General features: G+C 43.7%; 1 protein-coding gene across 1 annotated transcript in view; it reads right to left on the bottom strand.

Annotated features, from left to right (window-relative positions):
* The window catches only part of RAD1 (RAD1 checkpoint DNA exonuclease), a 100,680-nt gene that overhangs the window by 63,190 nt on the left and 23,365 nt on the right, over positions 1–14,125 (bottom strand). Inside the window, exon 2 of the mRNA XM_086960515.1 lies at positions 3,517–3,777. Within this exon, the coding sequence (XP_086816641.1) occupies positions 3,517–3,711 (195 nt within the window). The 5' untranslated portion in view covers positions 3,712–3,777. The remainder of the gene's footprint in view (positions 1–3,516; positions 3,778–14,125) is intronic.

Consider the following 14,125-nt stretch of genomic DNA (forward strand, 5'->3'; position numbering starts at 1 on the left):
GGTGCAGTTCACTTCAGCGGAAATGTTTTTTGATAATCATGGGAAACGCTCCTCTGTATATTACCCACAAGGGAATGGTATAGTGAAAAGATGGATTAGGGTGCTGAAAGAAGGATTACAACTTGCTTTATGTAATGGACAAAATTGTTATGATGCTGTGAGCAAATTATTGTGGAATCATCGAAACACTCCCAGAAGTGAAGGTGATTTATCTACTTTTGAAAAAATGCGTGGTAGAAGGGGTGTTTGTAATATGAGTCAACAATGGATGAGAGATTTGGTGAGTAATAAGGGAAGGATGTCATTGTTTAAAGAGTCACAGTCTAATGAACCGCAAAGAAATGTGGATGTTCCAAATATTTCTACTACTCGTTTTGTTAGTGTTGGTGATTGGGTGCGTGTGAAAAAGGGTAGACTTATTAGATCTGGTGAGTCACGATTTTCTGATCCCATGCAAGTTGTTAGGGTTGGTAGACAAGTTGTGGAGTTGACAGTTGGGAATGTTTGGAGTTTTTCAAAAGTTGTGAAGGTTTCCAAATTTGTTGATTCTTGTGATTCTCGTAGGATGAATAAGAAAACTTCTCGTGGAAATGTGAATTGGCGGAAAGGTTCTGTACGAATGAGAGTAAACCAGCATTGTGTGAAACAAAGACAAATACATGCACCTGCATGGTGCAAAGACTATGTTATGAAAAAATAACTTCATGCACCTGCATGATGCAAAGACTATGTTATGAAAAAATAACTTTTTGTTGTACATTATTTTGTTTTTATCATTTTGTCATTTTCTTAATTTTGTTATGTGGGGAGTTCTTTAAAAAACTGTTCATAATTGTAAGTTATTTCTAGAATATTATTGTTATTGTTTTTATTGAGTCATTGCTAAGTTTCTTTAAGGAGGGGTATGTGTGGTGTCCTCCGTTCTTTCTAGGAACCTGGAACACTCTTTGTGAAGAGTGGTTCCAGAGAGATCGGTTGGCTCAGGCTTGTGAAGACGCTACTTACACTACTCTCTGCAATAAAGTAATTAAAGGAAATTACATCGTATCCTGCATCTTCATTAACGAGGTTACTTCAACTGGCTAATGCTGCAGTTTAGAAATAAGATAGGAATAAATAAGATAGGAAGCTCGGACATATGCAATACCTGAGTAACGTGAAACACCTTACAGTAAATAAGGTACTGAAATAGCTTTCCTGTTTCTCAATATTCTCAAGACATGCCATTTCGGTCTCACTCAACACAGGGTTCTCATGGATCACCTGATAGACTTCCCAGTCCGTAGAGAACTTGGGTGTCCAACTCTAATAATGTTGTTTTTGTTTGTAAAAACAATTGAACATAATAACTTCTTTTCTAACATTGATAAATTTGGAATGGTTTATTGAACTTTTAAAACAAGTACATCAAAAAAGTTGAGCTAACATGCTGTCCTCTTACTGGAAATGAACGTATTGCAAAAGAGTTATGAATCACAAGAAGAGAGCATACACTAGGAACAAGAAAGACAAAGTGATATTCTGGAATTTATCATATCACTTTGTCCTTTAGAATTAAAAATAACATTTAGAAAACCTCCAACCTCCCCATTAAAATGTAACTGTTGATTTTTCTAGATTTGTGAATTAAATGAAATACTTTATTTGTTTGATGTAGCAATGTTTCGGGATTTGTGTGCATTGTTTCGAGGTTCAAATGATAGAAATCGCTTTGAACCAGATGCCCAGCTTCCAGTAATGACTCAGTGGGGGGTCTCTTGGATTCCAGTAATGATCTAGTCTGGTCCACAGAAGTCAAAAGGTTAGGGACAACTGCTCTATGCGGACGCACTGTAACGGTCAACAAGAACACTATTAGACAGATCTATTCTGGGTAGGGGACGGACACAGGTCTGCTGTCCTTTTTCCACATTAGAATTCACATTTATGATCAAGCATTCGAGCTGTGGGTCGGTTGGGCATTTTTGATCGGAGGGTTTTGGTTGAAGGAAAGTATTGTTGATTGACTATCATTCTATGCAGATTATATCCTTCTGTTAATTGAGGATCCCTGATTCAAGATACTCAGGGTATTGCATGAATTTTATGAATCTGAACTACGCTCCGTGCTCAATATAACCTCGACCAAGTCTTTTTTTTTTTATCCACCTCGTTAAGTGCCCACCAGTCCCCATAAGGTACATCAAATGAACCAGCTCATGAGTGTCAGGTTCTGTACCATGGTCTGCCCAATATTTTACCTCAACCAAGTCTACCCTATTTTGTGTGGACCTTTGGCGGTTCGGCAAAGATATAGTATCACTGTAGAAAAAGACCAGTTCCAGCATCTGCATATGGGAAAAAACAGAGGTTCTGGCAACAGTTAATTGGACTAATTGGACATCATCTTTTACTCCTCATAGACAAGTTCAGAGCAGATACTGTATTCTGGGGTAAATTACACCTATTCCGTTTGAGCAGGGCTGACCAGTTCAAAATGATACGCCTTCAAATATTTGTATGTACTCCCTGCCACATGCTTTAAAGAAATGCATGCTACACTTAGGATCCCCTTCAATTAGGCTGAGTGGTACACGAAGGGGTGTCTATTTATGTTCTGGGCTTCTATGGGTCGGCCCATTTAGTAGTTGTGAATGATTTGGCATATTTCCCTAAGAACAACTCTCTGCCTGCCTTTTCTTGTTGGCCATGGGTAATGAAACAAACCTTAATATCCTTTCGAGAGGTAATGGAATCAACACTACTACCATCAACTGCTACAGTGATCAGGGCACTGACGGAAGTGAGTACGCTTTTCAGGTTAAAATCTAATGTAATGAAGGAAACCCCTTCATAGGCAGTGGCCATACTTAGAGATGCCTCAGAGCTGAAATGATATTATTCCTGGAATATTGTTGGTATTTCTAAACAACGTAACATAGTGTTTACATTCTTTACTGAATGACAGACTAACTTAGATTTGACAAAGAGAAACTATTGCTAACTGCAGATCAGGCATGTTCATAACCTGGGCTGGGGCGACCTATAAAATCGCACTTTAATTGAGGTGCAAATTGAGAAACTGACAGGCCTGGCAGTGCCCAAGGCACTCTCCTCTGTAGGACGCTGGAACCCTATAAAGCCTGAGGGGAAGGTGGTCATTCTTACCTGTCTGAGAAGCATCAAAATGTTGAACAATTATAAAACTGTTTTGTTTGACTCTTTATCTAGGAAGTGCGAATGGATTTTTGCATGCGTAATGCTTCCTCGTCGTGCCCAAAAATAAAATGAAAACAGTTTTTATGGTTGCACTACAAAGCATCAACAGGGAACCAGTTTAAATAAGGCACGCTTAGTCTGAAAAACTATAACAAGACCAGCTGCACTAATACAAATCAAATTGGGTAGCTCGAAGGGTGCACCAGTATTTGAAGTTAGTGAAGCATCAAAGAGCTGCAGTGGAAAGTGGCACCTTTCATGCATTCGTGTCAGCATTTCATGCGAAGCACCAACTTGAAAACACGTGTTAGATCATACCTGAATAAAGGCATTTGCCTGCAAACACTTCGCATTTTCCACAGTCACCTTGAGTCCGTTCTTGGTCGCAAAACATGTTGCGTGGTCCTTAAAGTGGATGGCTTTAAGGATATTGGAGAGATTCCTGACGTTGTCGAGGCACGCAGTTAAGATGTACGCGTCCTGCCCCGTGTCAGGCTGCGTAGAGAAGGGCATGACAGCTTCTGTTGCTTTATACTGCTTAAAAAGCTATGGACAAAAAGCAGCTCGAATCAGGGAGACCTGTGAAGGCAAAAAAGTGCATTAATCCATAACATGGTGGATGGCAGGTAATGACAAGATTTTAAAACAATTATTAGGGTTTATAGAAAAATATTGTTCATAAACCCTTTATGTGATAGGAATGAACGATACAGTGTGCTAACCCCAGCTAAAGCAAGGCATCACCCTCTAAATGCTTATGTGGTCACGTGTGCTTAAATCAGTGAGTGCACAATCATAAAATATGTCAGGGCCCCTTAAGCCCACATCATGGTGAGGACCAACACCAGGCGTCTAATACCTTAGCCAGAGCTCGGATTTGACACAAACTAAGGAGGTGGCTTCATCCCTCCTGGGCCCCTGCCCTTAAGGGACTTCTGCTGTGGGATTTCCGTCCTCCACCTCAGACACGGGTGTTCATAACATTGAATCAGTCATTAAGCACCCTCTTTAACGCTCACATTGTCTTGCCTACAAAACTGTGTTACTGTGGTCCAGGGGATTAAACCACTATGCCATTAAGTGTCTCTCATCCCGTGTCAGTTCCGTATGCGAAAATATTCAAATCTGAACAAAGCGCAAATATTTTAAATACAAAATATTTCTGTAGCCGCCATTGAATTGTGTTCAATAAGGTCACCTTTTTGCCTCTCTATGATGTGAATACTGATCAAAAGTATTATTTTTAATAATTCCCACTAGCTTTCTACCCATTTCTCCTTTTGCATTAAAATATGAACCTTGTGCTTCATCCTTTAACTCGCCCAGTTAACAGGGATGTGTACTCTACTTCCATACATTTAGAAATGTTTTCTTAGTTTGCTAGTCTCATAACCACTGAGAGAGAGTTTTACTAAAACACAAAGTAATATAGTTTACAATAAATTTCAAGTATTAACGTACAAGCTTTAATGAAAATAAAATGTTTAAAATGCGAAAAAATTGCCCAAAGCCATATTGACACATATTAGGCCTCAAATGGCTTAACACTGCTCGGAAATTTGATTTGCTTACAATGCTTGAAAATACATAAAATGTTTATTTCTTGGCCAGGAGATGACATGAATAAAGAATGCATATATAACTAATAGTTAACTCTTGCCCTTTTCATGGAACTACTTTTCATAATAGGTAAAGGTTACTTAAAAGTGTTATATATTTTTGCAGAATGTTTCTACTTAAACAAAGTCTTTTACTTGGGAAATTAAGAATTCACACAGAATCAGCATTTAAACTGGATCTTGACCCTTCCAACTAACTTGTTTTTTCTTTTCAGTAAATGTTTACTGCTGAATGTACATGTTTCATTTCTACATAGATCCCGGTTTAGATACTTGATATTTTACAAGGTTAGAAGTGTGGTCTAGTACTGGGAAAGTAAATCAAGCGCCTTGAGACCCTCTGGGTGAGTAGTGCGCTATACAAATTCTTGAACTTGAACTTGAACCCACACTAAGTCATTACTGTTACAAGTAGTTGTAAACTTAACTCTGCCGTCTGACCACTATTGTATTCTTGGTGAGAAGAGGAGTGATGATGCTCCGAGGACAGCATTGAACGCTGAATGGCTGATAGAAGAGGGAAGAAACAAATGTAGCAGAAGCTTCATGAAATGTGTTGTTTATATAAATTAGTGTTCGTACAGTAGGTTACCACATCTTTTTGCCCACATTTTTGTCTAGAGCCTTTTACCCAGATGTTATGCCATCTGCTTTTAGACTCTATGGAGTTTCTTGAACCTCTCTTTATGGGAAGTTCTGATTTGATATTTTTGATCTATTCAGCTGACTTTAATGCTGAAGCGTTATGCTCTTCCTCCCTCTCTTGAACTAGAACTCTTTATGGGTTCTGACTGACTTCTGTCTCCTATTCTCTTAGAATGCAGATTGTTTTCCTTTATGGAACCTGCTTTATGCATTTTATTCAATGTATTGCTTATTGATATCCAATAAGATTATAATGACTAAACTTGATGAATTTATCTTGTGATCTAATAAAGACGATTTACTAAAAGATTCTGATTAATAAAAACCCTTCAACTCTAACCAAATTCTCTTTATTGACTGAAAATAAACTAATGATTGTATGATCATTTATCTGATGCATTGCTCTCCTGTTCTCTAAAACAACGGCAAAGATTCATGCGGTCCCAGAAAAGATAATTAGAGTGGGAATTTGCCCGGATGATGATAAACAGACAACTCAAATTAAAGCGGATTCTCGCTCCAGCGTCATTCACCCAACTTCTCCAAAGTACCTTTGCCTGCCTGCTGCTGAACCTGTTTTGGGGACATCAAGAAAAGTATCTTACTATTTCTGACACAGTGATTGTCATATTTCTACGTCTTAAGTCTTTGCAGTATCCTCGAAATGTTACCACCCATGCTTCCTCCCCACCACCTGCACTCTATAAACCTACCATGACCCATTTGAGAAACACTACACAGCTTGCTAATAGCTTGCAGATCAATAACTTTGCTTGTGCTACTGTTATGTCTTTAATTACTTTCATTAGTAATAAGTAGGCTGTTAATTTCTACAATGCTGCCTGCAATTAAGAGATGCATGTCACAGTTTCCCTGTAGTGTGTGGGCACTCACAGTAGCTGTTTTCAGGGCCCCCGTTTACTTTATATCTTTGGTCCTGCAGCAGAAGCTGCTCAGATGCTCCCATCCATAAAACACATACTGAAATTCCTCAATCAACCTCAACACCAGAGTAAGTGACATCTTATTAGCTCCTGTGCCATTTCAGTTCTTTAGGCGTGTTCCTATTGGAAATAGCAGAACTACTTCAGTGTTAATCAGCACAACAGACAGCATATGCATTGAAGCCTTTGCCTCGCATTTAAAAGTGCACCCCAAGTAGCTGCAGCTCTAATGCACGTTGTTGTCCTTGCTTATCTGTACCGTTTGAAAAAATTACCATTCCTCCGTTTTTTTACACCTACCTCGGACGCCTGACCCTGACACTCCAACATCGTAGCGCGCTGCAGGGCGAGCTATTTACGAACGCGGCAGCGTTTTTTAAAATATCCCTGTTGTCTATTTGCTTTGCTTTTATTTCATTTTACCTTGCTTTTACTTAGTATCGCGCTCCCTCACCTGCACTATAATTGGATTTTCACCGCGCTTTGCGGGTCACGGTTCCCATCAGCTTTGGCCGCCATCTTGGGTGAGTCTTCTTCCACGCCTGGCCATTTGGGGGTAGCAGATCAGCTGTCATAAGGACACGCTGACCTGTATATAAGGGGGCATTCTAGGCGGGCCATTCTGTTTACACCTACCTCGGACGCCTGACCCTGAGACTCCAACATCGTAGCGCGCCGCAGGGCGAGCCATTTACGAACGCGGCAGTTTTTTTTAAAATATCCCTGTTGTCCATTTGCTTTGCTTTTATTTCATTTTACCTTGCTTTTACTTAGTATCGCGCTCCCTCACCTGCACTATAATTGGATTTTCACAGCGCTTTGCGGGTTCCAGTTCCCATCAGCTTTGACCTCCATCTTGGGTGAGTGTTCTTCCACGCCTGGCCATTTGGGGGTAGCAGATCAGCTGTCCTAAGGACACGCTGACCTGTATATAAAGCAGTCATTCTACGTGCAGCGTTCACGCCAGAGTCACGCCAGAGTCACGCCCGTCTGCGCCTCGGAAGCGGTCGGAGCGGCGGGGGGCTGGATCTGTTGGACTAATTTTACCGGGTGTTATCATGGTCTGCTATACATCTTCGAAGCTGCGGTCTTTACAAAAGGTATCGTGTGCTTGCTATAAGGTGTTTCCTGGTCGCCATAGGGGCAAGAGGAGATGCCCGGGCTGCGGCTGGTCGCCAGGCAATGCTCCGCGGACACTCTCCAATCGGGAGATGGACACTGTGAAGCATCTCTTTATGCTGTTAAACACCAGGTCAGTGCGCAGTCACGCTCAGGAGCTTTTTGACCTCCTGTCTACGGAAAAACCGGTGTGCCTGATGCTAACAGAGACCTGGTTAGGAGTCTCCTCCAATCCCGATATCGCTATGGCGATCCATCCAGAATACAATATTTATAGGCAAGATAGACTGGAAGATAGGGGTGGAGAGGTAGCACTCGTAGTGAAGAAATCTGTCGTATGCTCTATTATTCCTACGGAGGCTATCAATGGGTCTGAATCCCTTGCCTTCTCTTTATCATTGGCGCCGCATCAGTCGGTGAAAGGGCTGCTAGTGTACAGGTCCCCTGGTCCAGTTGGTTCTTTTTTCGATGAGCTTCAGTCTGTCATGTCAACGCTGGTCCTGAGAGCTGACCACTGTATCTTGGCTGGAGATCTCAATTTTCACATGGATGAGGCTTCGAACCCAGACGTGATCAAACTGTCCGATATTACGGCCCCCCTGGGCCTGGCCCCCTATCTTTTTGAACCAACGCATGATAAAGGCCATACTTTGGATCAGGTCTTCTCTACGTCCCCCATAGAGGTGACGGCACTTCTGCCGGTCCTTTGGACAGATCATCGGTTGGTCAATTTTTACATACTGGGGAATAAGAAACCCCCGAGCAGTGCCCTCAGACAGCAAGGATTAGCGTTGAGGGCATACCATCAGGTGACCCCAGAAATGCTGGCGCAGGCATTGTGCGGACATCCATGCCCTCTCACAGGGGTTTTAGATAGGGACCTGGAGTCTCTGCAGGCCTGGCTTGTGGACAGGCTGAAGGATTTGGCCCCTTCGAGGGCTCCTCGTTCACTATCTAAACGGGTTTCTGCTCCCTGGTTCACTGAAGCGCTGCTTGCTTCCCGCAGGCAGTGCAAGGTGGCTGAAAGGGCCTGGCGGGCTCAGTACGATTCTGCAGCCAGACATGATTATAGAACCATGGTTAAGGCCTATCATCGGGATACCCTCCTTGAGAAGAAGAGTTACTTTGCTAGGAGGATTGAGGCTGCCTCTAATTCCTGCAAAGAGATCTTCACGATTGTTAGGGAATTTATTTCCCCACGGTCGAATGCGACCCAGACCGCCCCTACCGAGACTTGGGCTTCGGAGCTCGCCAGCTTCTTTACTACTAAGATTAAGCTGATTCAGGACTCTTTTCCACTGAGGCCGGCTGTAGTCTCCCCTTGTTCTGAGGACGGACCAGTTCCATCGGTCCCTCTAGGGTCAGTCCTGGCAGGCTTTCCGCCTATTTCAGCTCCTTCGTCATTGACACTCATGGCCAATCTTAAATCGGGTTCGCCGCTTGACCCATGTCCGGCCAAATTTCTGGCGAAGATGGCGGCAGTGGTAAATCCGTTGGTGAATCCCCTCCTGAATCTCTCTTTGAGCCAGGGAGTGGTCCCATCGGCCTGGAAACAGGCTATGGTCATTCCCCTTATTAAGAAGCCTGGTTTAGATCCCGAGGTTTTGGCCAATTATAGGCCTATTTCTCTCCTCCCTGCATTGGCCAAGATCGTGGAGAAGCACGTGCACACTGTGCTTTCTAATTTTTTGGAATCATACGATCTACTTCATTCCACTCAATCGGGCTTTCGCCCTAATCTTAGCACTGAGACGGCGCTGCTGGAGGTCTCCGAAGCCATCAAGGAGACGCTGGACTCGGGTGGCAGAGCCATGTTGATAATGCTTGATTTGTCGGCGGCCTTTGACACCGTCCCCCATGAGGGTTTGCTCGTCAGACTTCATGAGATCGGTCTGAGGGGGACGGTGCTTAGCTGGTTTAGATCATTTTTGGCTGGCCGCGGACAAACGGTCTGGGCCTCCTTTAGCTCTGCTGAGATGCCGCCATTGGGAGTCGGAGTCCCGCAGGGCTCTGTGTTGAGCCCGACTCTATTAAACATCTTTATGACCCCTCTGGCGGCATTGGCTGAGTCTTTCGGGGCCCAGATCGTATCCTATGCCGACGACACCCAGCTTCTCTTTACCTGTGGGCAAGGAGAGGATTTTGATGGAGATTATTCGTGAGTGCCTTGGGGCTGTTTTCGAATGGCTCCAACTGAACAGCCTCAAGTGCAACTCAGATAAATCTGAGGTACTCTTCTTTGGCTGTCAATCCGATCCAGACTGGCAGGTATGGTGGCCCGCTGATATGTCTCCTCCGGTGCGATCGTCTCAGTTGGCTAAGAATTTGGGGATTAAAATTGACAACGGCCTGACTTTAAGATCTCAGATCCTTGCCCTCACTGGCACCTGCTTTGGTCTCCTAAGGATGCTTCGAAGTTTTTTCCTTTGCTATCTGAGGACCATAGGAGGACTACGGTACAGGCCTTAATTGGTTCAAGATTGGACCATTCCAACGTCCTATACCTTGGCCTGCCGGAGTATCTCCTGCAACGGATGCAGGTGGTCCAGAATGCGGCAGCGCGAGCCATTTTTGGACTGCACAGGCGAGTCAGAGTCTCTGGCCTGTTGCAGTCTCTTCATTGGCTGCCTATCCGGAAGCCGATAGTTTTTAAAGCCCTGACTCTTGCACACAAGGCCCTCTACGCCTCAGGGGCTAAATACCTTCAAAGGAGGGTCGCCTTCTACCGTCCGTCACGATCTCTGAGATCCGAGTTGCTGTTTCTTGCCACGGTTCCTCGTGTGAAAAAGGCCCACATTGGAGGTCGCTCCTTTAGGTCCCGGGCTGCACAGCTTTGGAACTCTATGCCCCTGACACTGCGCAGTACCTCAAATTTGCTGGCCTTCAGGAAGGGCCTGAAAACTTGGCTTTTTGCCTCTTAGACTACCTTTTATTTTGCTGACTCCGTTTTCTTAATTATCTGTGTTGTGTTTGTCTTTTTCAGGTTGTCAATAAAGCGCCGGGACACTCTTTTCGAGTAGCCGAGCGCTATAAAAGACACAATTAACATTAACATTAACATACTGGCACACATTTTCACCCAACTCTCCTCCATTTAGAAAAATAATTAATTATCGGGCTCTTCAACAGTCAACACCTTTTTTATCACCTGTATTTATTATCTTGCAATCAATGATAACTATTACAAAACAGCATAAAAATGTAGTACCACATTGTTGCATGTGTTATATGAAGTGGTAGGTAATATGTGGGCTATATAGCATTTATAATTTAAATCTGAGTTGAGCATAACATGACCCACTTCTTCCGGCCCAAAATATGTATTGTGGCCCCCTGTATAGTCTTGTCTATTCTTTTTCTTCCATAATGTATGTTACTTGCTAATGTGGTCTTCCTCTCTTCTCTCCCAACTACAGGCGCCCCCCAGGTACCTAACTGAGTATTCTTTATTTCCTGCATCTGTCGGGTTTGACAGTTTCTTTATCATTTGCACACAACCTGCTATAGCTCTCATGTCCCTCTTAGTGGTTTTTATGTGCAACCTCTCTGCTACGACCCATTCTTTTTAAGTCATCTCCCAGGATGCTTCAGTAAGGCCTCAGGGATGCAACCAATGAATGGATATCCTGTACTTCTCCAGTAAAGCCCCAGGACACCAAAGATGTACTTCATAATATCCTTTGTAGGCTTTAGTTCAATGCCAAGAAGACACTGCTTTACTGAGACAGTCGGAATGGAGCCAGCCACTACCCTCTACCAGTACTCAGCAGTGGCATGGCATATGTATAAAGGAGGCTCCAGGGTCTTCACGTCTTGGGCAGATGGAGAATCTCCCCAGGTATATCTTTCGGTGTTGGTGGGATAAGGTGTGGAAATATGTTGATTTTGACCTTGCATTATGCCATTTCCCATTCTTTGTCTTCAAGGACCTCGTATTCATCTTTGTCCTCAGCCAACACTTTACACATAGCCATGCTTTGTGTATTAAAGCTCAGGAGACGAAACAGTAGGATGTTAAAGCGCCGGAAGCATGAGCCAGTAGGGTGTTTATAAGTGCTGGAAGCATTGCTTGTCAATACATGTAAATACACTCACTGAGTGTGTGCAAGAGGCATTGACTACCACTTTGTATAGCAAGTGCAGGTGGCAGTGGCTGTACATATATATATATATATATATTACCTACTGGCTATCGCCAGTAGGTATATATAGTTAGGATTTTTTCCCTATGGCATTTTTGAAAATTCTATGTCTAATAACTTTGGAGTTTGTGGACGGAACCGGCTGAAATTTTCAGGAAAATGGCACATTTTGTTTCTGAGCAGCCCTTGAAAATTTGGGGGGGTTTTGTCGAGGGGGGGCCGAGAAAAAAGGGGGGTCCCAAAACACGTTTTTCCCATGTTAATTTCCATAGGGCGGTTGGACTCACTTTTAGCTCGAACGGCTGAATGGATTTGCACGAAACTTGGCAAAATTGTAGGGACTGTTAGCCCGATGTGCCTTTGCTAGGTCTCAATATATGTGCTCCAGTAGTTTTTGAGAAATTAACGTTTAAATCAAGATATATATCTGTAACAGCGCTCCAGGCTGCGCTCCGGTTCGCTTACTTTTCGCGAAACGGAACTTTGAGCGCAGAAAGCTGATTGGCTCTCCGGTGTCTGTCAACATTCTAAACAGTCCGGAGCGGCCGCCATCTTATCTCTCGGTAGGATCGAGAGAGAAGAAGAGGTGAAAAACGAAGGGGGAATTTAATGAAAGGGGGCAAGGTATACCCCTCTTGACCCCCTAGGAATGTTGTTGGGGTTATTAAAGGGTCCCGTGGGGAAAATAAAAAAAAAAATGATTTTTCACGGTAGAAGCGCTTCACGGGCCGCGAACTGGGCCGCAAACTGGTAGCGAAACGAGAATTCGCCATTTTGTGCTTCGTTTTAATTAAATTACTAGGTATAAGGGGGTGCGGGAGACGTATCCTAATCCCCTATGTTTCATGAGGGTGGCTGAGGAGGCTCATATATGTTGATACATCTTTTCCAGCGGCTGTGCGTGAGCTTTTTTTTTTTTTTGCTGCGTGACGTCTGTTAACGTTCGATTCGATGGAAATCAGGAAGTGTTGACCGCCAATTTGTCACTGCGATAAAATATTTTGTTATAAATGAATCCTTATTGATAAACATTGTCTGCGCCATCTTGCCTTTTTTCCAATGCCACAATTTTGTTGTGCACGGCAGCCATTTTAGATGCCAGGCTGGTCCCAGGCTATCACCTACCCCTGCGGATGTAGTTTATGGCCCCAGCTAAAGAGAATCCAGACATGCCAACCCTCCCGATTCAGGCGTGAGACTACTGATTTCAGTGCTAGTCTCCCGCCTCCCGATTTCTGCAAGCAAAAACCCGGGGGCATATTACGAACAACTAGCGATAATTTTTGTCTCTAACTTGTTTAGAGACAAAAAATTTCGCCGCACATCGGCGATTTTTATCGCAGATAAACCTTGCTATTATCGCAGAAAAGTCAGCGATATTCATGTATTATCGAGCAAATGCTCTTAGCCATGTTATCCACCTCCCATTGGATAACATGGCTAAGAACTGCTCAGGGCAGGTGTTAGCTTTTGGAGATATTCGCGTTTAGCGCGAATATCTCCAAAAGTTGGTAATAGGAGATAGCGATGTTAGGGACTGTTTCCAGTCGCTAACATCTTGGCACGCCCACTTTGCATGTCATTAGTGATAAGTATCACTGACATGCAAAGCGGGGCCCAAGATGGTCGCTATCTCCTTTTAGCTGTCACTAACTGGTGTTAGCGACAGCTTGGTAATAGGGAGATAATTTTATCTCCGCTTTCATGGCTTTTAAAGCCAAAAAAGCGGAGATAAACCCCCTTGATAATATGCCCCACGATTCCTCGGGGGTTTCAGCTGATAGGGCTTGGTATTGTGTTACGTGGTAATTTTTCCAGGAAACGTCAGAGGGTCGATGCAGGTGTTCTAGAAGAGGTGATAAACCATTTAAGCCTCATGAACAAGCGCATGGTCTTTTAAAGATTTGTGAAGTACTCGGGGCGGCGGTGTGTGTGTGCCCTCTTTCAGGAGCGGGCGGGGGGGCACTGCCAGCAACTTGCCAGGTCAGGTAGTGTTCAACACGTGCATCACCCTTTCTCTGCCTGCTATTGCGCTCCATGCTTCGGAAAGGTAAGAAAAAGAACGTGCATTTGAGTTTGAAATGTCCGATCCTGTAGCAGTACACTTGCAAAGCCCACACATGACAATAACCCGATTCAAGGCCCCATTCACCCGTTTTAAAAAAAATTTATAACACTCCAACAAAGTAACATTATAAAACTTTATTAACTTTTAAATATAATGAACGGAACAAAAACTGTAAAAACATTTAAACATTTTTCACCCAAAAAAGCAACAATGGTCAGAAGCTGTCTTTTGTGCGAATAGTCCCAAGGCAGCACAACGTGCAGAGTTCTGGACGGCACCCAGGTGATGTCGCCTGGGTGCCGCACTGGTTTTGGGATCCTACAATGCTGCTCCGAAAATTGGCGTGGGGCGTCCCGGGTGGTGCGGGGGGAGGCCTCGTCAGTAGCAGTC

Source organism: Lissotriton vulgaris, chromosome 3_1, assembly GCF_964263255.1.
Source record: "Lissotriton vulgaris chromosome 3_1, aLisVul1.2, whole genome shotgun sequence".
Taxonomy (NCBI): Eukaryota; Metazoa; Chordata; class Amphibia; order Caudata; family Salamandridae; genus Lissotriton; species Lissotriton vulgaris.